The sequence below is a fragment of the Haliotis rufescens genome, unplaced genomic scaffold (genome assembly GCF_023055435.1).
Source record: "Haliotis rufescens isolate VD_foot unplaced genomic scaffold, xgHalRufe1.0.p SCAF_48, whole genome shotgun sequence".
Classification (NCBI taxonomy): Eukaryota; Metazoa; Mollusca; class Gastropoda; order Lepetellida; family Haliotidae; genus Haliotis; species Haliotis rufescens.
Genome location: NW_025964201.1, coordinates 1,772,164 through 1,797,716, shown reverse-complemented (window position 1 = coordinate 1,797,716; position 25,553 = coordinate 1,772,164). Strand labels below are relative to the sequence as shown.

At 40.7% G+C, this 25,553-nt stretch overlaps 2 protein-coding genes across 4 annotated transcripts in view; one reads left to right on the top strand and one right to left on the bottom strand.

The window, feature by feature from the left end:
* The window catches only part of LOC124112359 (activating signal cointegrator 1 complex subunit 3-like), a 265,355-nt gene that overhangs the window by 213,523 nt on the left and 26,279 nt on the right, over nt 1–25,553 (top strand). The window lies entirely within an intron of this gene.
* Nucleotides 612–25,394, bottom strand: LOC124112360. Of its 2 annotated transcripts, none has more exons than XM_048383407.1 (5): nt 25,252–25,394; nt 18,153–18,587; nt 10,616–10,792; nt 9,643–9,727; nt 612–4,445 (listed from the first exon to the last, which is right to left on the bottom strand). In XM_048383407.1, the coding sequence occupies exons 2-5, from the start codon at nt 18,568–18,570 to the stop codon at nt 2,513–2,515; spliced, it is 2,613 nt and encodes an 870-aa protein (XP_048239364.1). In that variant the 5' UTR covers nt 18,571–18,587; nt 25,252–25,394; the 3' UTR covers nt 612–2,512. The 2 variants fall into 2 exon arrangements, with proteins under 2 accessions (XP_048239364.1, XP_046328387.2); XM_046472431.2 differs by lacking the exon at nt 25,252–25,394 and adding an exon at nt 21,303–23,510.

Here is a 25,553-nt window from a genome sequence, read left to right as displayed (position 1 = left end):
GAAGGCCATGGATGCTTCTTGCAGTCACTGTTGCTGGTTGGAATCGATTTCGTAGGTGTGTTGTTCGAATCCAGTTGTCTTGTCGATTATTGGTTACGTGTGGCCTGCCATTCCAAGGATGGTCTTTGACTGCATTTGTCTGTTGCCAACATTGCTATAAACACCAAATGGTGTTTCTGTGGACGTTAAATTGTCTTGCAACATCATGTTGACTCGATCCTGCTTCAAGCATACCAATGGCTCGCAGATGCTCATTTTCGGACAGGCGTGGCATTTCGTAATGTTGAATAATTGCGTAATTTTGTTGTTTTTCTGAGTGGTTGTTGTCAGCACGATGCTAAACAATACATATCGAATCCCGCTAACGCACGTTTTTACACCCATGCTTGGGTAGTGAAATGCATGGGGCTTGCATAAAAGTTAACTTTTGCATGGAATGCATGCTTTTCTGTAGCAGTTGCGTTTTTGTGACTTGATTCCATACATGTACTACAAAATTGAAAACCAAACTTTACTTGTTTGAAAAATACACTAAAATATTGGTGTCACAGGAACTTTTGTTGTTGAGAATATGTTTGCTTTTTGAGAAAAAATGATAAATTATTTATATATTTTTCACATATTTATTTAGAAAATACTGAAAACATGAGTAGAACAATGGAAACAAACTTCCAAAGAATACTAAAACATGAAGGCAAGTCTCTTGAGGGTAATATTTACAAATGATTGCACATAGAATATGAAGGTAAAACAACAGAAACATCAGTCAACAACAAATACACCGACTTCAACTACTGCAGAATGCTGCTGCAAGAATCGTCACAAGAACCCACAAATTTGAACATATAACCCCGATTCTAGAGAACCTACACTGGTTGCCGATACCTGCACGACTTGACTACAAACTTCTTCTCTTTGCCTACAAATGTGTCAACCATCTAGCTCCAGCCTACTTGACAGAACTGATTACACCTTACAAGAATGGGCGCTCTCTGCAGTACCAAAACCACCTCCTTCTAACAGTGCCACCTGTGAAGACATCATCATTGGACTGCTTGCCAGAAATATTTGGGCCTTAGATGGAATCACCTGCTATAACCAAGGTTCTTGTCTGAAGTATGTTCTGAAACACCATGGTACAAAGTGTGTACCTGTCTAACATCAGCAATGAACACCATGGCTGTGTGGGCAGGTTAGTCTTGATGCTGGATGTTTTGAGGAAACTCACATCTTTTACTGTTATATGACACCCGGGGTGTGTTGCAAAGCGCCAATCGCTTGGAAGCGATGTACAGCGGTTTCAGCCACTTGCAATTGTACTAATTGCTGACTGATGTCTTGACTGGATCAACTGGTAAAAGAGGAAAAGGCAGCTAGCACCCCATCATCCTTAGTCTGCTCCCCATCTTCAAAGTAGTCATAAATTTTTTCAGTTCGTCATCAAACCTCTTCTATTACATTCTTCATTAGGGCAAGGCAACCAAGAGGTAGTTGCGCCGTGATTTTGGAAGAGTGCGCAAGTGCTTCGAGCTGTTGCAGACCCCGGGATCAGCAATTAATTTGCTAACTCTAAGCAATACGTGGCTTGCAACGTGCCAATGTTTGCTTAAAGATCGGAGGACACGTACATTATAACGTCTGGTGCACTTTCTAATCAACCAATCAGCTTACAGGCTTCTGAATTCTCAATTCTAGTGAGCGAAGCGTTCAGACAAGCTGATTTCTGTGTCTCAGAAACCAATATTATCTTTGAAACCTTATCCGAAATGCGGCTTTCTCAGATCTACACACAGATAGGTATTGCTTATCCAAGTAAAAGATCCGATTTCAATGAGACTGTTTGAAAATATATACAGAGATAAATGTTTTTCTCACTTATTCTAATAAATCAGTAGCTACAATGTCTGCTGGGATGAGTGAGTGAGTGAGTGGGTTCTGTAGCACGACAACAGTCTGCATCACAGTGGTCTGATCTGATTGTAAACTGACCAAGTCTGAACAAAATGAACACTTCACGTTGGAAGTGTACAGGCACAGTGTCAATGCTTAAATATATTTTCAACTAATTGCACACATCAAGTAAAGGAGTCTTAACAGGTACTACCAACTGAATGAGCTCAGTTTTCATACGTTTTGGCCAAAGACTGAAATGAGATGAATTGCAACATATTCTGCAAGTGTCATCTAATATGCATCATTTTGTCAGTTTAAAGTACTGTTTTGTCTTGAGGGTTCTTCATAAGGGCAAGGCAACCAAGTGGTAGTTGCGCCACCATTTTAGAAGTGCTTCGAGCTGTTGCAGACCAAGGGATGAGCGAAATATATGCAAACATCAATTTGTCAGTTTAAAGTACTGTGTTGTCTTGAGCCTGGAGTTTCCACACCCGCCTTGCAGGCACACCAGATTACACTGTGCAACGTGTATGACGGAAGGACTGGCACCCAGTCTTGATCCTATGCCCACCAGTGCAGGAGGTGTCACAGTAACAGTGAAGACAAACTACAATGTTGTTTATAGCCTTTTGTTAGAAAAGAACTCATTTTTATCCAAGGGACTTTTTGGATTATCGTGTTCGACCTTCTTCCTGATCTGTGATGCGACAGAGGAGGGGAAGATCGACACACACCCCTTCAGGGATTCATACGTGTCGTTCTCCATCATAACAAGCCCTTCATCGCTGTCATCATCGAGATGCTGATTGGAGGAACTTGTTGCAACAGGTCCAGGTTGCTGCTTCAAGGTCGTCTGGGCTTTGACCCTGCCCTGTAAGTCATCCGGTATTGTTTTGGCAATGACCTTTTGAGCAGCAGGTTTTTTGTTGGATGTTGCCAACTGACCCTTGTTAATGTCTTCATACAAGTTGTTGTTGACCATCACCAAGACATCTTCCTCGGAACTCGAGCTGGGATGGATCAGCAAATCTGTGTCATCACTTCTAGTTCGGTTCTTTCTTTTGAGTGGTCTTGGGATTTTAGAAGCTTCATCAACAGAAAAAGAATGTTTGTGACCAACTTTTTGTGGACTTGTTTTGGACATTGGTTCGGGCTCCTCCTCTTCGGCTGGGTTTGAATCCTGCCCAGGCAGAATCACGACAACAACCGCACTGGAGTTGGACTCATTGTGGGGGGGGCAGCATGCTGGGGTTTCTGGGTCTGGTTCATAAGGTCGTCCTCCGATGAGGTTTTCATAAGGTTTGTCAGAACCTGAACTGATGGTTAGCAATGATGCTGTGGAATTTGTCCTTTCCGAGGTAACATTTTGGTAAATCTCCTCGTCATCAACTGTAGATGCTGCTGAAGGCACACTGTGGAGCACTGGCCTGAAAGGCACGTTACTGATCACAGGCGATGAACCCAACTGATTGTCTGGCCTTGTCCTTGAAGGGGATGCACTTTTCTTCTGGTTGTCTGGCCTTGTCCTTGAAGGGGATACACTTTTCTTCTGGTTGTCTGGCCTTGTCCTTGAAGGGGATACACTTTTCCTCTGGTTGTCTGGCCTTGTTTTTGAAGGGGGTAAACTCAGCCTCTGATTGTCAGCCGTTGTTTTTGAAGAGGGTAACCTCGTCCCTTGGTTGTCTGCCCTTGTTTTTAAAGGGGGTAAACCTGTCGACTTGTTGTCTGCCCTTGTTGGGGATAGATTTGTGGACTCTTCCAAGGTTTTCCCTTCATTATCACTGCTGTAGCTGCCCTTTCTTACCATCTGGTTCACATAGATCTCTTCATCGTCACTCGTTTGACCATATTTTGGTGATGGCACATTTTCAAACTCCTCCTCACTGAATTCAGTCACATGCATATCAGCATCGTGGCTATCCACGCCATCTTCAGGCCCAGTATCGCAAGATTCAAGGGAGATTACTTCCACAGAATTCTGCCTCACCAGGCTCAAAGAGTGACTTGTGGTCTCATCCAATGGTGTCTTTAGTTCTTCATCAAAAGCTATCTGCTCTACACTGCGGACTCCTCCTCTTGGTGATGTGGAACTTGTCACAGCAGCAGTTAGACTTTGTTCATCACCATGGCCTGGATGATTCACAGAAACATCAGCGTGGGAATCGGCTGTGGCGGCGGTGCTGTACCGGCCATCAGACAGCAAGTGACTCTGTTGTCTGTTTGTGCAACAGGCAGCCACGTCATATGTATCATCCTTTTCGTCAACATCACCCGATGGTGCTGCAACTTTGCTCACACTTACATGGGCAACATCATACTGGCTTTTGTCCTGAACGCTGACCATGGTGCAGGGGTCAAGGCCAGGGTCTCTAGCCAGTGCATAGGTTTCAGTCTCTAGTTTCAGGACATTTTCTGTGGTGGTTTGGGATTTTTCTTTTGTACACAGATCTTCATCCATGTCTTCATAGGTTACAGTTTCCGGGGTCCAGTCCATATGAGTAGAGGCTTTCAATCGGTCTCGCTGGCGTCTTTTCTTCGATAACTGTTTCTTCCTGCAATCACAATAAATATAATGAACATTATTTCAGTTATATGTGAGAGAAAAGCCCAAAGTCTTGCAGGTCAAGGTTGTACAAAACAACCTTGACTTGGTCGATGCATGTCATTGTATCCCAATTGGGTGGATCGATGCTCATGCTGTCAATCACTAGATTTTCTGGTCCAGACTTGATTATTTACAGACCGCCGTCATACAGCTGAAATATTGCTTAGTGCGGCGTTAAACAACAAAGAAATAAAACAAATAGCACTGTGACTGTAGTAAGTCTGTGTTAAGGTAGGTAAGTGCTAAGATCGCTTTGTACAACAGCACCCTGGCATTTATGTAAAGGATAAAACATAACACTGAGGTTTTGCTTGAACATGTTAACCAAAAACATTAGGTTACGTTTCAAAACATATCAACATAGATACTCTATTCATATAGTTTATATATATGAGAGAGGTGCCATTGCCGCGAGACGATCTATTTATGGAGTCATGTCATGTTGCTTGTGTGTTTTAACGAGTCAGCAAATAGTTTATCTGTTATAAAATTGGTTTAGCTACACCATCTGTTCAATTTCGGAGCCCGAACAATTCATGGCAAAAGATTGCATCGGTTGACGTTAGACAACATTTTTCCAACTGTCTACTTGGTCCAAGGGGTGCTTCTTTCATTTACAACACAAAGTTCAAGGTCACAAGTAGGAGCAGCGATGACTGTAGTGATGATCTTTCGAATGCGTTGTTTATTAGTGATGCTCGAACCTTAGTAATTCCATGACACTTGCACTACGAAGTGATATTCAGTATACTATCTCTATTCCAAACGTTGTTGTTCTCGAGTCCTGTGATAGGCAACTGCAATAACTCACAGACTTGACATATTCAAGTAAAATAGGTGAATAATACAGTTTTGAGATGCATGCGTCTATGTATCTCTGGTGTTTTTGTGAAACGTAGTCATGAGGAGACGTTGCCGAGCACAGTGGCACAGTGATACTGACGACCAGGTGATGTAAAAAATAGTCGTGTTCACTTGGGATGTTATAAAACACTGTTTAAAAAAACTGTATAGTTATTAAATGAGTGGACGGGCACCGTGGTCTAGTGGTAGAGCGTCCACCAAGAGAAGGCAGGGGTTTCGATCCCCGGCCGCACCATACCAAAAGACGTTAAAAAATGGTACTTGTTGTTACCCTGACTGGTGCGTCTGAGTGGGGTATTCAAGTTCAACTGCGGCATAGTATCCCAGTGAACTAGTACTATAAATCGGCATCAGTCCAGACTAGTATAAGCAGCCACACACACACACTCACTCGTGCATGCACGTCGCTATATAAGTGCAATAATCTTGACGCGACATTAAAACCCATTTCACCTCACCTCACCTATTAAATGAATTATCTCTTTACGGGCGAGTAATAAAACAAATTAATAACATGTAAACTATATCTTGTTGGCGTACATGTACTTGCAAAAAATATTTTTAAAAAGAATTGTGCATTATAAGTGCCTCTGTAGCCAAGTGATTCACTCAAGGCTACAGACACAAAAGTTACACGTTCGATCTCTCTGGAGGATGTTAGTCATTTGATATGACGCCATTCGGCCCATGTCCTTAAGTTAGCATTGTAATATATGTTATATAGATTGTGATCAAATGCAAAATAAATCTCTGGGACAGAATAACTTTCAATAGAATGTTCATTGGATGAGGGACAGTCTGTAGAAAGTCCTTGGGTTATTCTATAGAATTACTTCGGCAGTCTGGAGATTAAATTATCTTGAGAACAGAAGAAGCTCTAATAAGGATGACATCACTTGAGGCTAATATCACCCTGGTGAAACCCACGACCACGGGTATGGGGCTGACAAACTTAGAAACATAATCAGGACCAATCACAGGTTTCTTACAAATTGCAGTGACTAGATTCCTCAGGCAGCAGGAGGAGGAGGAGGAGAAGGAGGTTGCATTAGGATTCTATATTACATGAAACATATCACAGAAACTGGCGCCATACATTCAGTGACTGTGGTGTGGACAATGCAGAATATTATATGTGTGCTTCAGTCAGTCATGACCTGATTGAATGAGGGAATGGTTTTCTCTGGTGATTGGATAGCAGTTAGCTAGTGTCCCAGATCGGCAATATAACTTGCACACAACAGTATAAGTCATTCAATGAGATTATTTCACATTTAGGTCAGAAAGGTCAACAACGACCACGTCCAGCGGATTTTCTTTCATAAATCGAAGTAATAGCACTCCCAAATATTGGCATACATTTGTTGGAAATTGATAGCGCAATCACTTCTGGGAAATTTATGAGGCAAAGTAGTCAGACTGTTAACCGACTACCACAGACAGAAAAAACACAATATTTTAATGAAATTACGGGCAATGATGTTGCATCAGGACAAACACACTGTATATCCCTTCAGCATGTTTTAACTAAATCGCCTCAAGACTGCGTCATCCCTGAAGATTGGTCAGATTAAACACATTGCCAAATAGTCAAGCTACTGATCATTCATTTTCAATATCTGTAGATTGTGAATCTTTTTATTGTTATTGCCCCGTGTATCCATCGAGGCCAAAGGATACAGGGATCAATAAAACATACTTTGCGTATGTTCAGCTACGTATTCCTGTGGGTTAATGCAGTTAATATTTAAATCAACTGAAATTATTAACTGACAATTATGACTGATCGATCGTGATTTTAAAACTAAATATTAATCTCATGCTAGCTACACCTAGACACAGTATTTGTTTTGTGCTTTTTAGAAAAATCGAAATTCAAATGAGACAAATTTGAATGAATATTCTCTCAAATTGTTTGTTTGTTTGTTTGTTCTATAAATGAAGGCCAAGGAAGCATGTTATATGAGTATGGATCAGGAGAACTTTGTGTTACTAAGCCATTGTAAGTTGACAGATTGTGTGAGTGTTTAACATTTAAATTTAATGGTTGCTATATTCAAATTCTCAGCTTCTCAGCACCTTAGTTTGTTGTGTTTTGCATTATTTCTGTTTCATGTGCAACTTCAGTTTTTAAAAATAATCAGTTTTCAAGTTGACTTTTGACATTTGGGCATTAATTTGGGGCGGGGGCGGATATAGTCAATGCATAGTCTGTCTGCCTGTCCGTAATCATTTAGTTTCCAGGGCATAACTCGAAAACCTTTCAATATCCTTCAATAAAACTTGGCAGATATATCAAACAGATCCTGAAGTAGTGCCTTTTGCTATTTGTGAATTTTTTGCATTTCTATTTTTCTCCATTTCCATGGAAACAATTTTGACTAACTCTCAAAATGTGGATTTCATTTCTGGAGCACAACTTAAAATCCTTGAAAGACTATACATCCAAACCTGGTACATCCAAACCTGGTACATCCAAACCTGGTACAACCAAACCTGGTACATCCAAACCTGGTACATGTATCAACCAAGGGCTGAAGTGGTACATCCAAACCTGGTACATGTATCAACCAAGGGCTGAAGTGGTGCATCCAAACCTGGTACATCCAAACCTGGTACATGTATCAACCAAGGGCTGAAGTGGTGCATCTAAACCTGGTACATGTATCAACCAAGGGCTGAAGTGGTGCATCCAAACCTGGTACATGTATTAACCAAGGGCTGAAGTGCTGCATCCAAACCTGGTACATGTATTAACCAAGGGCTGAAGTGCTACATCCAAACGTGGTACATGTATGAACCAAGGGCTGAAGTGCTGCATCCAAACCTGGTACATGTATCAACCAAGGGCTGAAGTGCTGCATCCAAACCTGGTACATGTATTAACCAAGGGCTGAAGTGCTGCATCCAAACCTGGTACATGTATTAACCAAGGGCTGAAGTGCTGCATCCAAACCTGGTACATCCAAACCTGGTACATGTATCAACCAAGGGCTGAAGTGGTGCATCAAAACCTGGTACATGTATTAACCAAAGGCTGAAGTGCTGCATCCAAACCTGGTACATGTATTAACCAAGGGCTGAAGTGCTGCATCCAAACCTGGTACATGTATTAACCAAGGGCTGAAGTGGTGCATCCAAACCTGGTACATCCAAACCTGGTACATGTATCAACCAAGGGCTGAAGTGGTGCATCCAAACCTGGTACATGTATTAACCAAGGGCTGAAGTGCTGCATCCAAACCTGATACATCCAAACCTGGTACATGTATCAACCAAGGGCTGAAGTGGTGCATCCAAACCTGGTACATCCAAACCTGGTACATGTATTAACCAAGGGCTGAAGTGCTGCATCCAAACCTGGTACATGTATTAACCAAGGGCTGAAGTGCTGCATCCAAACCTGGTACATGTATTAACCAAAGGCTGAAGTGCTGCATCCAAACCTGGTACATGTATTAACCAAAGGCTGAAGTGCTGCATCCAAACCTGGTACATGTATTAACCAAGGGCTGAAGTGCTGCCTTTTGCTATATAGGAATTTTTCCAAATTAAATTTTTCCCTGTGTCCATGGAAACAAGTTAGACTTAGCTGAAAGGAGGTAGGTGTCGTTTTCTGAGCAGAGCTAGTTAAACTATTCAATGTTTTTCATCCAAACCTGGTACATGTATTAACCAAAGGCTGAAGTGCTGCATCCAAACCTGGTACATGTATTAACCAAAGGCTGAAGTGCTGCATCCAAACCTGGTACATGTATTAACCAAGGGCTGAAGTGCTGCCTTTTGCTATATAGGAATTTTTCCAAATTAAATTTTTCCCTGTGTCCATGGAAACAAGTTAGACTTAGCTGAAAGGAGGTAGGTGTCGTTTTCTGAGCAGAGCTAGTTAAACTATTCAATGTTTTTCATCAAAACTTGGTACATGTATTAATCAGGGGCTGAAGTGGTGCCTTTTGCTATTTAGGAATTTTCTTTAAAATATTTTTTATCTGTTGTTGTCTGGCAACAAGTTTGACTTTGACTCAATGGGTGTGTCTGACATAGAAATACAAATTTCCGAATCCAAATTCCATTCTTGTTTTGACTGCTCAATAACTACTCTTGTACACAGACAGATTAGATCAAAATTCTCTCAATGTAACAGTCAGATGATTTGTTCTCAGGGGCGGGGGAATTGTCATTCTGATGACTCTTGTCACCTTGTGAAATGCATTGACCATGCATCTATATAGGTTTATTTAATTATATTTCTTTATGATGATAATGATGATGACAGTTACCTGTAAATCAGCCCGAATGTTATGACAGCTGCTCCCAACACAACGAAAGCAAGACACAACATTATGATCCCAGCAATCATGGTCCCTGCAAATATAAAACACATTAATGAGCCTTTGTAGCTGAAAGATAGGCTTTGTATAGTGTCTCTATCCTACTTGAATGTGCATCTCATATTATCAATGCCCACCTTGCCAAATTGACAAAGTATGAAATAGTGTATCAGTTGTCCACAATGGCTCCTTAGTCTCAACAACAGCCCTGGGGTACGTTCCACAAAGTGATCGCAGCACTAAGGTGATCGTAACTCCTATACTTTAACATAGACTTAAGACAGTTGTAGCGCTAAGGTGATCGTAACTCCTATACTTTAACATAGACTTCAGACAGTCGTAGCGCTAAGGTGATCGTAACTCCTATACTTTAACATAGACTTACAACAGCCGTAGCGCTAAGGCGATCGTAACTCCTATACTTGAATATAGACTTACAACTGTCGTAGCACTAAGGTGATCGTAACTCCTATACTTTAACATAGCCTTACGACAATGGTAGCGCTATGTTTGCTTTGTGGAACAGGTCCCAGATACAGTTGTGGTTCACCCTTGCCTTGATGCATCTGTTCTTGTCTGTTTTTAAAACATATATAACTGGTCCACTGAAACTTGCCTCAGTCATAAAGATGTAACAAATAATGTTTTGGTTGAAAACTTTAGCCAGTTCTAGAACTGTTCAATCTGAGCAGGGGCGGTCAGATAGCCTAGTTGTTAAAGCATTTGCTCATCACGCCGAAGACCCGGGTTCGATTCCCGACATCGGTACAATGTGTAAAGTCTATTTCTGGTGTCCCCCGCCGTAATAATGCTGGAATATTGCTAAAAGCTGCGTAAAACCCTACTCACTCACTCACTCACTCAATCTTAGCAGTGTTACTGTCATGTTGAAGTGGTCTTCTAATTTATGTTACATACTTACCATTTTCTCCATGGGCCATGGATGTGGGGCTGGCGCCGGGGCTGGGGCTGGGGTTGGGGCTGGTGCTGGGGCTGGCGTTGTACAGGTGACTGGTGGTGGTTGTCTGTAAGTTCAGAATGTCGTTGCCCCGGAAAGATTCTTCCTCAGACTTTGACTTACAGGTGAAATTAATATTACCTGAAACACATGTACAGATATAAGTAGAGTGATGATGTGGCTACATGGACCTCATTGATTTACATTCTTGACTTTAGCCTTCAACCATCCTGACCCATGTCCAAAATCCTAGCAGGACAACTATCTTAGCACATCTACCTTAATCAACAACTATCTTAGCACATCTACCTTAATCAACAACTATCTTAGCACAACAACTATCTTAGCACAGCAACTATCTTAGCACAACAACTATCTTAGCACAACAACAATCTTAGCACAACAACTATCTTAGCACAACATCTATCTTAGCAAACAACTATCTTAGCACAACAACTATCTTAGCACAACAACTATCTTAGCACAACAACCATCTTAGCACAACAACTATCTTAGCACAACAACAGTCTTAGCTCAACAACAGTCTTAGCTCAACAACTATCTTAGCCAACAACTATCTTAGCACAACAACTATCTTAGCACAACAACTATCTTAGCACAACAACCATCTTAGCACAACAACTATCTTAGCACAACAACAGTCTTAGCTCAACAACAGTCTTAGCTCAACAACTATCTTAGCCAACAACTACAGTAAATCTTAAAATTAACGAGAACGTGAATTAAATGCGAAAAATCCGAGTGGTCTTCGCATTATTGAAACTTCGCATTTATGTCTCAAAAATGACTATCAACAATAAGATGGCCTCATTGCATACTTTGGATAGCGGAAAAACCAACTTGAATATATACACAAACACGGTTTATTGAGCAGCAGTTGTAACAAGTATATAACAATGTCATTCAAAGAATAGGAATTACATAATAGGCATCCTGTGAGTTATCACTGCTAGGGTCAAGAGTTGTACCCACTACTGTCAAACTAATAAGGCCGTCCAGCAGTCCAGACAGGCACCACCCACGCAACACTTTGTCAAAGGCGGACACGACCCAACGCGCACCGATAGGCTTCATTACACTCCCCAGATATACAGCCTTTATGTTGTCATCTGCCATCAAGTTTGTTGACACCTTATCCGCATACTAATCAGTGAACTGTTGTTGTTTGAGTGAGTAAGTGAGTTGGGTTTAACGCCGCTTTTAACAGTGTGTCAGCTTAATGTGGGAGGAAAGCCCAAAGTGATGCAGGTCTCAGACGTTTACCACTTCGGTGAAACCCACGAGCACGGGTATGGTGCTGACAAACCTAGAAACGTTATCGGGGCGAACCGGGATTCGAACCCACAATCATAGTTTTCTGGCGTGCCCAAGGGACGCAACTCTGCACAGCGAGTCGCGGCGCCTTAGAAGAATGGGCCACCTGTGCCACTTATTGCCTTTGAACTTCCTTAATGCCTGTCAACAGAATAAACGTATAAACTGTGTGTTGTTTTTAGGAAAGAACTGTTAATTGTTTTTATGGAAGTGCTCTTCTCAGCATTTTTGCTAGGGTTCAGCAGTCGTATTAATTTGGAGACGCATTAATTTCCAGATTTACAGTATCTCAGCTCACTCACTCACTCACTCACTCACTCACTCACTCACTCACTCACTCACTCACTCACTCACTCACTCACTCACTCACTCACTCACTCGCTCACTCACTCACTCACTCACTCACTCAAACTCAGAAAACTAAGGTCTCGTCAAGTAACCACTTTACAGCTAGTTAATACAAGGGGTGTTCATTAAAGATTTCCCTTGACCCACTTCTGATGGACCTAGTGGAATGAAACTTGGCATAGGTATTAGTCTTTCTCCACATAGGAACCACCAAGAGTTACACACTTCTCCCATCGATTTATGCAACTATGGAGACCTCGCTTGTAAAAGCCCTCATTTTGCATCTCAAACCAGGACTTGACTTCAGAAATCAGTGTTTCATCATCTGTGAAACGTTTTCCCTTCAAACATGACTTCATGGTTGGAAAGAGGTGGAAGTCAGATGGTGCAAGGTCAGGAGAGTAAGGAGGATGTGGAAGGATTTAATAGCCACAGGGCCGCGCTTCTGTCTGGGCAACATGAGAGTTGTGTACTGGAGCATTGTCTTGCAGGAGACGGACACCCTTGGTCAGCATGCCACGCCTCTTAAGCTTGATAGCATCCCGCAATTTCCGCAGCAGTGAAGCATAATAAGCTCCTGTAATTGTGGTACCCTTTGCCAAGAAATCCATCATCACTACTCTGTGCTGGTCCCAAAACACCGTGAGCATGACCTTGCCTGCAGAGGGTTGGACACGTGCCTTCTTTGGGGGTGGTGGCTCCACATGCTTCCATTGCATCAACTGAACTTTAGTCTCAGGATCATAGTGATGGACCCATGTTTCATCCTGTGTGATAAGTCTGTCAAAAAAGTTTGCCTGTTTTTTTTGGCACATGTCCAAAAGATCCTTTGAGCAATTGACTCGTTCCTGCTTTTGGAAAGGTGTGAGCAACCTGGGAATCCATCGTGCAGACACCTTATGCATGTTCAAATTGTCATGGTTGATTTTTTCCACAGACCCTACACTGATCTTGACATCTTGTGCTAACTGGCGAACAGTTATACGTCGGTCTGCCAAAATGGCGGTCTCCACTTGATGGATAGTGTCCTCATCAATGGCTGAATGGGGGCGACCAGGAATGGCAGCTGTTTCCACAGATGTCAGACCACACTTGAACTGGCGATGCCAGTGTTTAACAACGTCATATGATGGGGCATCTTCCCCATAAGTTGCTTTCATTTCATCTAAAGTTTCTTTTGTTGTGCGACCTTTCAAATATAAAAACCTAATCACTGCTCGGTATTCTACTGGCTCCATTGTCACACCCTACTCGATCATAACACCTGTAAAAGTAGTAAGATTAATAGTTCGGTGCTGCAAATTCAGACATAACCCATAGATACATGTATCATTACACATGTGAAATTTCAACCAAATATGATAACCCTAAGTGGTTTAGGGGAAATCTTTAATGAACACCCCTCGTATATTCAAATAGAGTGTTGCGATTGGAGCCACCTTTGTAGGAGCATATGGTGCCTTATTATCAGTGGAGCCACCGGTTTAAACAGATGCATATGACCCATGGTATAAACAGATGGAGCCTCAATATAAACATATGGAGCCTAAGTATAAACATATGGAGCCTAAGTATAAACATATGGAGCCATATGGTATAAACAGATGGAACCTCAGTATAAACAGATGGAGTCATGGTATAAACAGATGGAACCTCAGTATAAACAGATGGAGCCATGGTATAAACTGATGGAGTCATGGTATAAACAGATGGAACCTCAGTATAAACAGATGGAGCCATGGTAGAAACAGATAAAGCCATGGTATAAATAGATGGAACCTCAGTATAAACAGATGGAGCCATGGTATAAACAGATGGAGCCATGGTATAAACAGATGGAGCCATCGTAGAAACAGATGAAGCCGTGGTATAAATAGATGGAACCACAGTATAAACAGATGGAACCTCAATATAACCAGATGGAGCTATGGTAGAAACAGATGGAGCCATGGTATAAATAGATGGAACATCAGTATAACAGATGCCCATTTCAACTGTCCCCTGCCATGCTATTGCTGGAATATTGCTTAAAGCGGTGTAAAACCATACTCACTCACTCACTCACTCACTCACTCCCAGAATCGCTGTAGGGCAAGAAAATATGTATTTGCGTTGATGTTACAGTAATAATAGTGTGATGTTACAGTAGTAATAGTGTGATGTTACAGTAATAATAGTGGAATCTTACAGTAATAATAGTGGAATGTTACAGTAATATTAGTGGGATGTTACAGTAATAATAGTGGGATGTTACAGTAATAATAGTGGGATGTAATAGTAATAATAGTGGGATGTAACAGTAATAATAGTGGGATGTTACAGTAATAATAGTGGGATGTTACAGTAATAATAGTGGGATGTTACAGTAGTAATAGTGGGATGTTACAGTACTAATAGTGGGATGTAACAGTAATAATAGTGGGATGTAACAGTAATAAAAGTGGGATGTTACAGTAGTAATAGTGTGATGTAACAGTAATAATAGTGGGATGTTACAGTAATAATAGTGGGATGTAACAGTAATAATAGTGGGATGTTACAGTAATAATAGTTTGATGTTACAGTAATAATAGTGGGATGTTACAGTAGTAATAGTGGGATGTTACAGTAATAATAGTTTGATGTAACAGTAATAATAGTTTGATGTAACAGTAATAATAGTGTGATGTAACAGTAATAATAGTGTGATGTAACAGTAATAATAGTGGGATGTTACAGTAGTAATAGTGGGATGTAACAGTAATAATAGTGGGATGTAACAGTAATAATAGTGGGATGTTACAGTAATAATAGTGGGATGTAACAGTAATAATAGTGGGATGTTACAGTAATAATAGTGGGATGTTACAGTTATAATAGTGGGATGTTACAGTAATAAAAGTGTGATGTAACAGTAATAATAGTGGGATGTTACAGTAGTAATAGTGTGATGTAACAGTAATAATAGTGGGATGTTACAGTAATAATAGTGGGATGTTACAGTAATAATAGTGGGATGTTACAGTAGTAATAGTGGGATGTTACAGTAGTAATAGTTTGATGTAACAGTAATAATAGTTTGATGTAACAGTAATAATAGTTTAATGTAACAGTAATAATAGTGTGATGTAACAGTAATAATAGTGTGATGTTACAGTAATAATAGTTTGATGTAACAGTAATAATAGTGGGATGTTACAGTAGTAATAGTGGGATGTTACAGTAGTAATAGTGTGATATTACAGTAATAATAGTGTGATGTAACAGTAGTAATAGTGTGATGTTACAGTAATAATAGTGTGATGTTACAGTAATAATAGTGTGATGTAACAGTAATAATAGTGTGATGTTACAGTAATAATAGTGGGATGTTACAATAATAATAGTGGGATGTAACAGTAATAATAGTGTGATGTTACAGTAATAATAGTGGGATGTTACAGTAATAATAGTGGGATGTAACAGTAATAATAGTGGGATGTTACAGTAGTAATAGTTTGATGTAACAGTAATAATAGTTTGATGTAACAGTAATAATAGTTTGATGTAACAGTAATAATAGTGTGATGTAACAGTAATAATAGTGGGATGTTACAGTAATAATAGTTTGATGTAACAGTAATAATAGTGGGATGTTACAGTAGTAATAGTGGGATGTTACAGTAGTAATAGTGTGATATTACAGTAATAATAGTGTGATGTAACAGTAGTAATAGTGTGAGGTTACAGTAATAATAGTGGGATGTTACAGTAATAATAGTGTGATGTAACAGTAATAATAGTGTGATGTTACAGTAATAATAGTGGGATGTTACAATAATAATAGTGGGATGTAACAGTAATAATAGTGGGATGTTACAGTAATAATAGCGGGATGTTACAGTAATAATAGTGGGATGTAACAGTAATAATAGTGTGATGTAACAGTAGTAATAGTGGGATGTTACAGTAATAATAGTGGGATGTTACAATAATAATAGTGGGATGTAACAGTAATAATAGTGGGATGTTACAGTAATAATAGTGTGATGTTACAGTAATAATAGTGGGATGTTACAATAATAATAGTGGGATGTAACAGTAATAATAGTGTGATGTTACAGTAATAATAGTGGGATGTTACAATAATAATAGTGGGATGTAACAGTAATAATAGTGGGATGTTACAGTAATAATAGTGGGATGTTACAGTAGTAATAGTTTGATGTAACAGTAATAATAGTGTGATGTAACAGTTATAATAGTGGGATGTTACAGTAGTAATAGTGTGATGTAACAGTAATAATAGTGGGATGTTACAGTAGTAATAGTGTGATGTAACAGTAATAATAGTGGGATGTTACAGTAGTAATAGTTTGATGTAACAGTAATAATAGTGTGATGTAACAGTTATAATAGTGGGATGTTACAGTAGTAATAGTTTGATGTAACAGTAATAATAGTTTGATGTAACAGTAATAATAGTGGGATGTTACAGTAGTAATAGTTTGATGTAACAGTAATAATAGTTTGATGTAACAGTTATAATAGTGGGATGTTACAGTAGTAATAGTTTGATGTAACAGTAATAATAGTTTGATGTAACAGTAATAATAGTTTGATGTAACAGTAATAATAGTGTGATGTAACAGTAATAATAGTGGGATGTTACAGTAATAATAGTTTGATGTAACAGTAATAATAGTGGGATGTTACAGTAGTAATAGTGGGATGTTACAGTAGTAATAGTGTGATATTACAGTAATAATAGTGTGATGTAACAGTAGTAATAGTGTGATGTTACAGTAATAATAGTGGGATGTTACAGTAATAATAGTTTGATGTAACAGTAATAATAGTGGGATGTTACAGTAGTAATAGTGGGATGTTACAGTAGTAATAGTGTGATATTACAGTAATAATAGTGTGATGTAACAGTAGTAATAGTGTGATGTTACAGTAATAATAGTGGGATGTTACAGTAATAATAGTTTGATGTAACAGTAATAATAGTGTGATGTAACAGTAATAATAGTGGGATGTTACAGTAGTAATAGTGTGATGTAACAGTAGTAATAGTGTGATGTAACAGTAATAATAGTGGGATGTTACAGTAGTAATAGTTTGATGTAACAGTAATAATAGTTTGATGTAACAGTAATAATAGTTTGATGTAACAGTAATAATAGTGTGATGTAACAGTAATAATAGTGGGATGTTACAGTAATAATAGTTTGATGTAACAGTAATAATAGTGGGATGTTACAGTAGTAATAGTGGGATGTTACAGTAGTAATAGTGTGATATTACAGTAATAATAGTGTGATGTAACAGTAGTAATAGTGTGATGTTACAGTAATAATAGTGGGATGTTACAGTAATAATAGTGTGATGTAACAGTAATAATAGTGTGATGTTACAGTAATAATAGTGGGATGTTACAATAATAATAGTGGTATGTTACAGTAATAATAGTGGGAGGTTACAGTAATAATAGTGGGATGTTATAGTAATAATAGTGGGATGTTACAGTAATAATAGTGGTATGTTACAGTAATAATAGTGGGATGTAACAATAATAATAGTGGTATGTTACAGTAATAATAGTGGGATGTAACAGTAGTAATAGTGGGATGTTACAGTAATGAAAGTGTGATGTTACAGTAATAATAGTGGGCTGTAACAGTAATAATAGTGGGATGTTACAGTAATAATAGCGGGATGTTACAGTAGTAATATTGGGATGTTACAGTAATAATAGTGGGATGTTACAGTGATAATAGTGGGATGTTACAGTAGTAATAGAGTGATGTAACAGTAAAAATAGTAGGACTTTTCAGGAGTAATAGTGGGATGTTACCTGCACCAAAAACGCTGAGATACAGATGGCCGTTCTGCGTCAAGTTTTGGAACGCCTCCAAGGTGATAGTTCTTTCTGTTGTGTAATTCCAGCAGGACTCTGGTATGATGGATTGTGAGGAGTTTCCCGAATGTATCAAACAGTCAGATCCGGTCAAATCATTTTGCATTGTAGGCAGATCTAGACCATACGACATGTTGACAGACGTATTGTTTATTGTCATGTGGAATTCCACATTGATAAGGACACTTCCAGGCCTCGGGTTGTCATTTGTAGGTTTGAACCTCTTTAATGTGACATAGAAGTCCATTTGTGATTGAAGTTGACAGGAGCAAACAGGAGCAGTAGAGTTAACCCCCTCACCCATGTATAATATCACGGGGGTCTGGGAGCTGCTTGTCTCCTGGTCGGTACACATCCGAATCAGACCAGAGGCTGGAAAGGGAAGAAAAATACAATTAGTTGCTGGTTCAGGTCCAAATTGAGATTTAGTGGCAAGCTAGGAACATTTTGTATTACTAGACAAATGAAGTATTTGTTAATTTCTTTTGCCAGACCTACACCTATGATCAGGTCTTGTCCTAGCCTCTGACAACTCCATAGCTATAATATATACTACAAGGAGTCATAGGTCTTTCGTAGGGGTCATTTCAACAAAATATTAATTGATGTTAGATTTCGTAAAGAATTTAAGTTTTAGTCTAAAAAGTACTGTTTTGTTCCACTAATCCTGCATTTAAATAATGTCTTTGGTATTTATCTACTATCTGTGCTGTTAATATAAATAAATCGGGGCGGTCGGGTAGCCTAGTGGTTAAAGCGTTCACTCATCACGCCGAAGACCCGGGTTCGATTCCCGACGTTGGCACATTGTGTGAAGCCCATTTCTTGTGTCCCTCGCCGTGATATTGCTGGAATATTGCTTAAAGCGGCGTAAAACCATATTCACTCACTCACTTACTCTAAATAAATCATAATGTCCAATATTTGTAGTTATATTTGCAGATAACCGATTAACTTCTACAGCAACTGCTATGTATTATTATAAATCTTTACATGATAATGGGACTCATCAAACTTGGTACTGTCCGCAATAGAGTATCATCAGCGTCTTTACTTGTGTCGTTATTTTAAACACAAAACGTAAAACAATAAAGAATTCAATTGACATGCAAACATCAACCTATTTTTCTTGCCTGTTGTCTTGCACTTGGAGGTACACTACTGCATGTAATAATTCTTGCTGACAAAGCCAACCACATGTTTATTGTACCTGTGGACATGGATTGACAGGTGTTTATTGCACCTGTGGACATGGATTGACAGGTGTTTATTGTACCTGTGGACATGGATTGACAGGTGTTTATTGCACCTGTGGACATGGATTGACAGGTGTTTATTGTACCTGTGGACATGGATTGACAGGTGTTTATTGTACCTGTGGACATGGATTGACAGGTGTTTATTGCACCTGTGGACATGGATTGACAGGTGTTTATTGCACCTGTGGACATGGATTGACAGGTGTTTATTGTACCTGTGGACATGGATTGACAGGTGTTTATTGTACCTGTGGACATGGATTGACAGGTGTTTATTGTACCTGTGGACATGGATTGACAGGTGTTTATTGCACTTGTGGACATGGATTGACAGGTGTTTATTGCACCTGTGGACATGGATTGACAAGTGTTTATTGCACCTGTGGACATGGATTGATAGGTGTTTATTGCACATGTGGACATGGATTGATAGGTGTTTATTGTACCTGTGGACATGGATTGATAGGTGTTTATGTACCAGTGGACATAGATTGACAGGTGTTTATTGTACCTGTGGACATGGATTGACAGGTGTTTATTGTACCTGTGGTCTGCTATCTTCAGACCTTAATAATTCTCCCCAGGAATCCCAATCGCTTAGTCAATGAAATCGATCAACACGGTGTCCCACAACGAGTAGAAACATCCCCTGTAGTTTTATACAAACACCAGCAGGAAGTGTCAACACGCCACACGCACCAGGGCCACTGTGACTGGTCGGTGCTGCTGCTGTTCCTATAGTTTACAGTTTGCCTTACGGGAGGAATGATACTACACATGTATTGACCGACTGTGTGGTCTAGTTGTAGAGCGTCCGCCCTGACAGCAGAAGGTCTGGGGTTTGATCCCCGGCTGCGTCATACCATAAGACGTTAAAAGATGGTACTTGTTGTTACCCTGTCTGGGGCTCTGGAATTAAAGGGCTAAAAACAAGGACTGATCTGCTTGGAGTCAGTATACTGTGTCTGAGTGGGATATTCATGTTAAACTGTGGCATGGTATCTCAGTGGGCTAGCACTATAAATCGGCATCAACCCGGACTAGTACAAGCAGCCACACACATACATGCATGTCACTATATATTTGCAATAATCTCGGACGCGATGTTTAACCCCACTTCACTTCACCTCACCTCACTACACATGTATCATGAATGGGTTCCTTTAAAAGACCTGGGATGCATCAGCAGGACATGTAATTTATTTGATGATAATTAATGCATCTGTATGTCCGTGCTGTGTGCTCACGGGGCTACGTCATCATCAGCTCAGTCAAGTGGACAGTGTGCATACAAATCACATTCGTCACATTACCATCTCATCCTACCGGGTACCCATTCACTGCTTGGTGAACAGAGGCATGCCCCAGACCCCAGATGGAACTCGTGTCAACTCGTCATACCCCAGACGGGCAGTCAGGTAGCCTAGTGGTTTAAGCGTTCACTCTCCACGCCGAAGGCCAGACATGGGTACAATGTGTGAACCCCATTTCTGGTGTCCCCCATTGGGGTATTGCTGGAATATTGCTAAAAGCAGCATAAAATCATACACACTCACTCACTCACTCACTCACTAACTCATGTGTGTCATACTTCATACCCAAATGGAACTCATGTGTCATACCCCAGACACAGGTGGGACAAGTGTGAGACTTACCCCAGACACAGGTGGGACAAGTGTGAGACTTACCCCAGACCCTAGGGTGGGACAAGTGTGAGACTTACCCCAGACCCTAGGGTGGGACAAGTGTGAGACTTACCCCAGACCCTAGGGTGGGACAAGTGTGAGACTTACCCCAGACCCTAGGGTGGGACAAGTGTGAGACTTACCGTGCCCCAGAGACGTGACTGCCAGGAGAATGTACAGTGTGTTGGCCTCCATGCTGCTCGGTGATAGTAGGTCCTTGCGACAACACACAGACAAGAAACAAGGAAGTTCAACTCGCCAGCTCTGACTGCCAGGATATGACGAGAGGGAGGGTCGGGATGTAGATCAGTCATACACAGCGACAAGACCAAAACCAGTCCTCACTCAGACTGTCTGTTTAGAAGTATTTCCATATTTCAAACATGTTTTTATTTTTTAGTGGTGAAAAGTTTCAATTGTTTATTGTTGTTGTAATGGTTAAGTCAATATTTGCCATCAGTTTTTTTCAACAAATTAGGAAAGTTTTTAGTTGTTTGTTTTATACGAAGGTCAATAATAATGTATACGATGAACATGCATGGAGTGTGTGCTCAACTGGGTAATACTTCCTATATCACACATTCACCTGCTTGTTATCCCAGGTGGGACTGTGGTTAGTTATTACACACGTATTCACAATCAGAGCTAACTGAGTTCAGCTGAAGAAGGCTGTTAAGAGAAGAATTGTGTGAAGAGTGAATTCACAGCAGATATTTGTCATAGTATTATTCTGTAAGAATAATTGTCTCTGTCAATAGTTCCTGGGTCCCCAGTCAACAATATTGGGGCTGACACGTGGTCTGTAGATGTCTTTACAACACAAACTGTTGTCAGTTTCCTGCAATCAGGACTCACTGTGCGTTGTGGGGAGCCACCTGCAATCAGGACTCACTGTGCGTTGTGTGCAGTCATGCATGAATTGATCACTCTTCAGATTTAAGTTGTACATGCAAAGCTGTGTCAGACATTCACTCACTCCACCACAACAATATGGAGGAGAGTATGCATATCTGTGTCAGACACTCACTCACTCACTCACTCCACCACAACAATATGGAGGAGAGTATGCATATCTGTGTCAGACACTCACTCACTCACTCACTCACTCCACCACAACAATATGGAGGAGAGTATGCATATCTGTGTCAGACACTCACTCACTCACTCACTCACTCACTCCACCACAATAATATGGAGGAGAGTATGCATATCTGTGTCAGACACTCACTCACTCACTCCACCACAATATGGAGGAGAGTATGCACAGCTGTGTCAGACACTCACTCACTCACACAACCCCAACAATATGGAGGAGAGTATGCACAGCTGTGTCAGACACTCACTCCACCACAACAATATGGGAAGAGTATGCATATCTGTGTCAGACACTCACTCACTCACTCACTCCACAACAATATGGAGGAGAGTATGCAAATCTGTGTCAGACACTCACTCAACCACAACAATATGGAGGAGAGTATGCAAATCTGTGTCAGACACTCACTCAACCACAACAATATGGAGGAGAGTATGCAAATCTGTGTCAGACACTCACGCACTCACACAACCACAACAATATGGAGGAGAGTATGCACAGCTGTGTCAGACACTCACTCACTCACACAACCACAACAATATGGAGGAGAGTATGCACAGCTGTGTCAGACACTCACTCACTCACACAACCCCAACAATATGGAGGAGAGTATGCATTGCTTTGTCAGACACTCACTCACTCACTCATTCACTCCACCACAACAATATAGAGGAGAGTATGCAATGCTTTGTCAGACACTCACTCCACCACAACAATATGGAGGAGAGTATGCAATGCTGTGTCAGACACTCATTCACTCACTCACTCACTCACTCACTCACTCACTCACCCACAACAATATGGAGTAGAGAATGCAATGCTTTGTCATACTTCAACTTGATCACTCTTTCCCCAAGTCATGCAATCACTATATTTTGTCACTGACTGAATTGTTTTGAGACAGTGACCGTGGTGTTGTAGTGGAGGAGATGGAGATTGTCACTGACTGAATTGTTTTGAGACAGTGACCGTGGCGTTGTAGTGGAGGAGATGGAGATTGTCACTGACTGAATTGTTTTGAGACAGTGACCGTGGCGTTGTAGTGGAGGAGATAGAGATTGTCACTGACTGAATTGTTTTGAGACAGTGACCGTGGCGTTGTAGTGGAGGAGATGGAGATTGTCACTGACTGAATTGTTTTGAGACAGTGACCGTGGCGTTGTAGTGGAGGAGATGGAGATTGTCACTGACTGAATTGTTTTGAGACAGTGACTGTGGCGTTGTAGTAGAGGAGATGGAGATTGTCACTGACTGAATTGTTTTGAGACAGTGACCGTGGTGTTGTAGTGGAGGAGATGGAGATTGTCACTGACTGAATTATTTTGAGACAGTGACCGTGGCGTTGTAGTGGAGGAGATGGAGATTGTCACTGACTGAATTGTTTTGAGACAGTGACCGTGGCGTTGTAGTGGAGGAGATGGAGATTGTCACTGACTGAATTGTTTTGAGACAGTGACTGTGGCGTTGTAGTAGAGGAGATGGAGATTGTCACTGACTGAATTGTTTTGAGACAGTGACCGTGGTGTTGTAGTGGAGGAGATGGAGATTGTCACTGACTGAATTGTTTTGAGACAGTGACCGTGGCGTTGTAGTGGAGGAGATGGAGATTGTCACTGACTGAATTGTTTTGAGACAGTGACCGTGGTGTTGTAGTGGAGGAGATGGAGATTGTCACTGACTGAATTGTTTTGAGACAGTGACCGTGGCGTTGTAGTGGAGGAGATGGAGATATCAGTGCAGCGTGTATGTCTTCCTGATCAGTCGACATCGAACACACAAGGAACAAACAGGGTTGTGGCCTCCAACAACCACTGCAGATTGTTGCCAGGCATATTCCGCGTTGACCAAGGAAGTCAATGTCCTTGTGCACAATGTGTTATCATAATAATTACAAACATCCTGAACACAATGTGAGTGTTTAGATTGAGGACATGATAAACAACTTTGACAGCTTTCATAGAAACGGATGATGTTTCTATTGTTGAGTGACGTGAGGACACGTTGTTGCTGCAATGACATCCTCATTAATCCAGGGTGTTATATCTCCACCAATCTTGATATAAAAACCTGGACATTCTCTACCAATACCCAGCGGCTGATAGCATATAGTTGGCTCTTACAACACTGTTTTTTCAATCATTTCTGTGAATTTGAGAAAATTGTGACTATAATGTATTCAAGTGCCACTTCATTGTTGATGTTCATGCTATCAACCATTTGTTTGTTGACTTCAACCCGGCCAATATTGAACATCAGGGAGTCCTTCCAACTCATGTCAAGCTGACAGTTTCCTGCTCACGACAACTTGATAAACAGACCTGTTATCTGGGTGGGATGTTCCTGTGATGGCCTTGGTGGCGATTGTGGTAGAAGACGGGCGTATTTCTGTGTTCACCAGGACGTGTATTTATTTGCTCACTGAAAATCCTTTTGCTGATCATGACCTAACTCCTACAATCATGTTAATTATTTAATCATTATACCCACTGTTGCTGTATCAGTCCTTGTGAGAAGTGTTTTCAGTTGTTGATAAGTGGGAAGTCCGGCATGCCTGCCTGGTGTACACTTTGCCTTGTGCAACAGCATCTGGTGTGCACAATGACTGGACGCAGAAAAAGAATATGCTGTGTCCTGAGGGACCACAATAACACTCATTGTACCCACAGCGCATCAAGAACAGTTGTGGGTGTCTGTCATTTCATCCCTCAATCATGACCTCTGTCCACATGATCACTGACTCATTCCAGGCTCTGAAGTAATTATCTAAACATACAGTACACTACACCATTTCTTTACTTTACAGGACACCCAAATTGCCAACAAGGACCCTTAAAAGGAGGGTAGGTGGGGTAGGCTAGTTGTTAAAGTATTCGCTTATCACGCCGAAGATCCAGGTTCAATTCCCCACATAGGTACAATGTGTGAAGCCCATTTCTGGTGTCCCCTGCCATGATATTGCTGGAATATTTCTAAAAGCAGCATAAAAAAATACTCACTCACTCACCCCTACAAATGAATTATTGGATGTACCCTTCTGTACCACTACCACTTCTGTAAGTCTAGGAAAACCCCAGCAACAGGCATCCAGATGACGACAATGTAACCTGACACACAAGGTCCTGCAACAGGCATCCAGATGACGACAATGTCACCTGACACACAAGCTCCTGCATAAGTCATCCAGATGACGACAATGTCACCTGACACACAAGCTCCTGCATAAGTCATCCAGATGACGACAATGTCACCTGACACACAAGCTCCAGCAACAGGCATCCAGATGACGACAATGTCACCT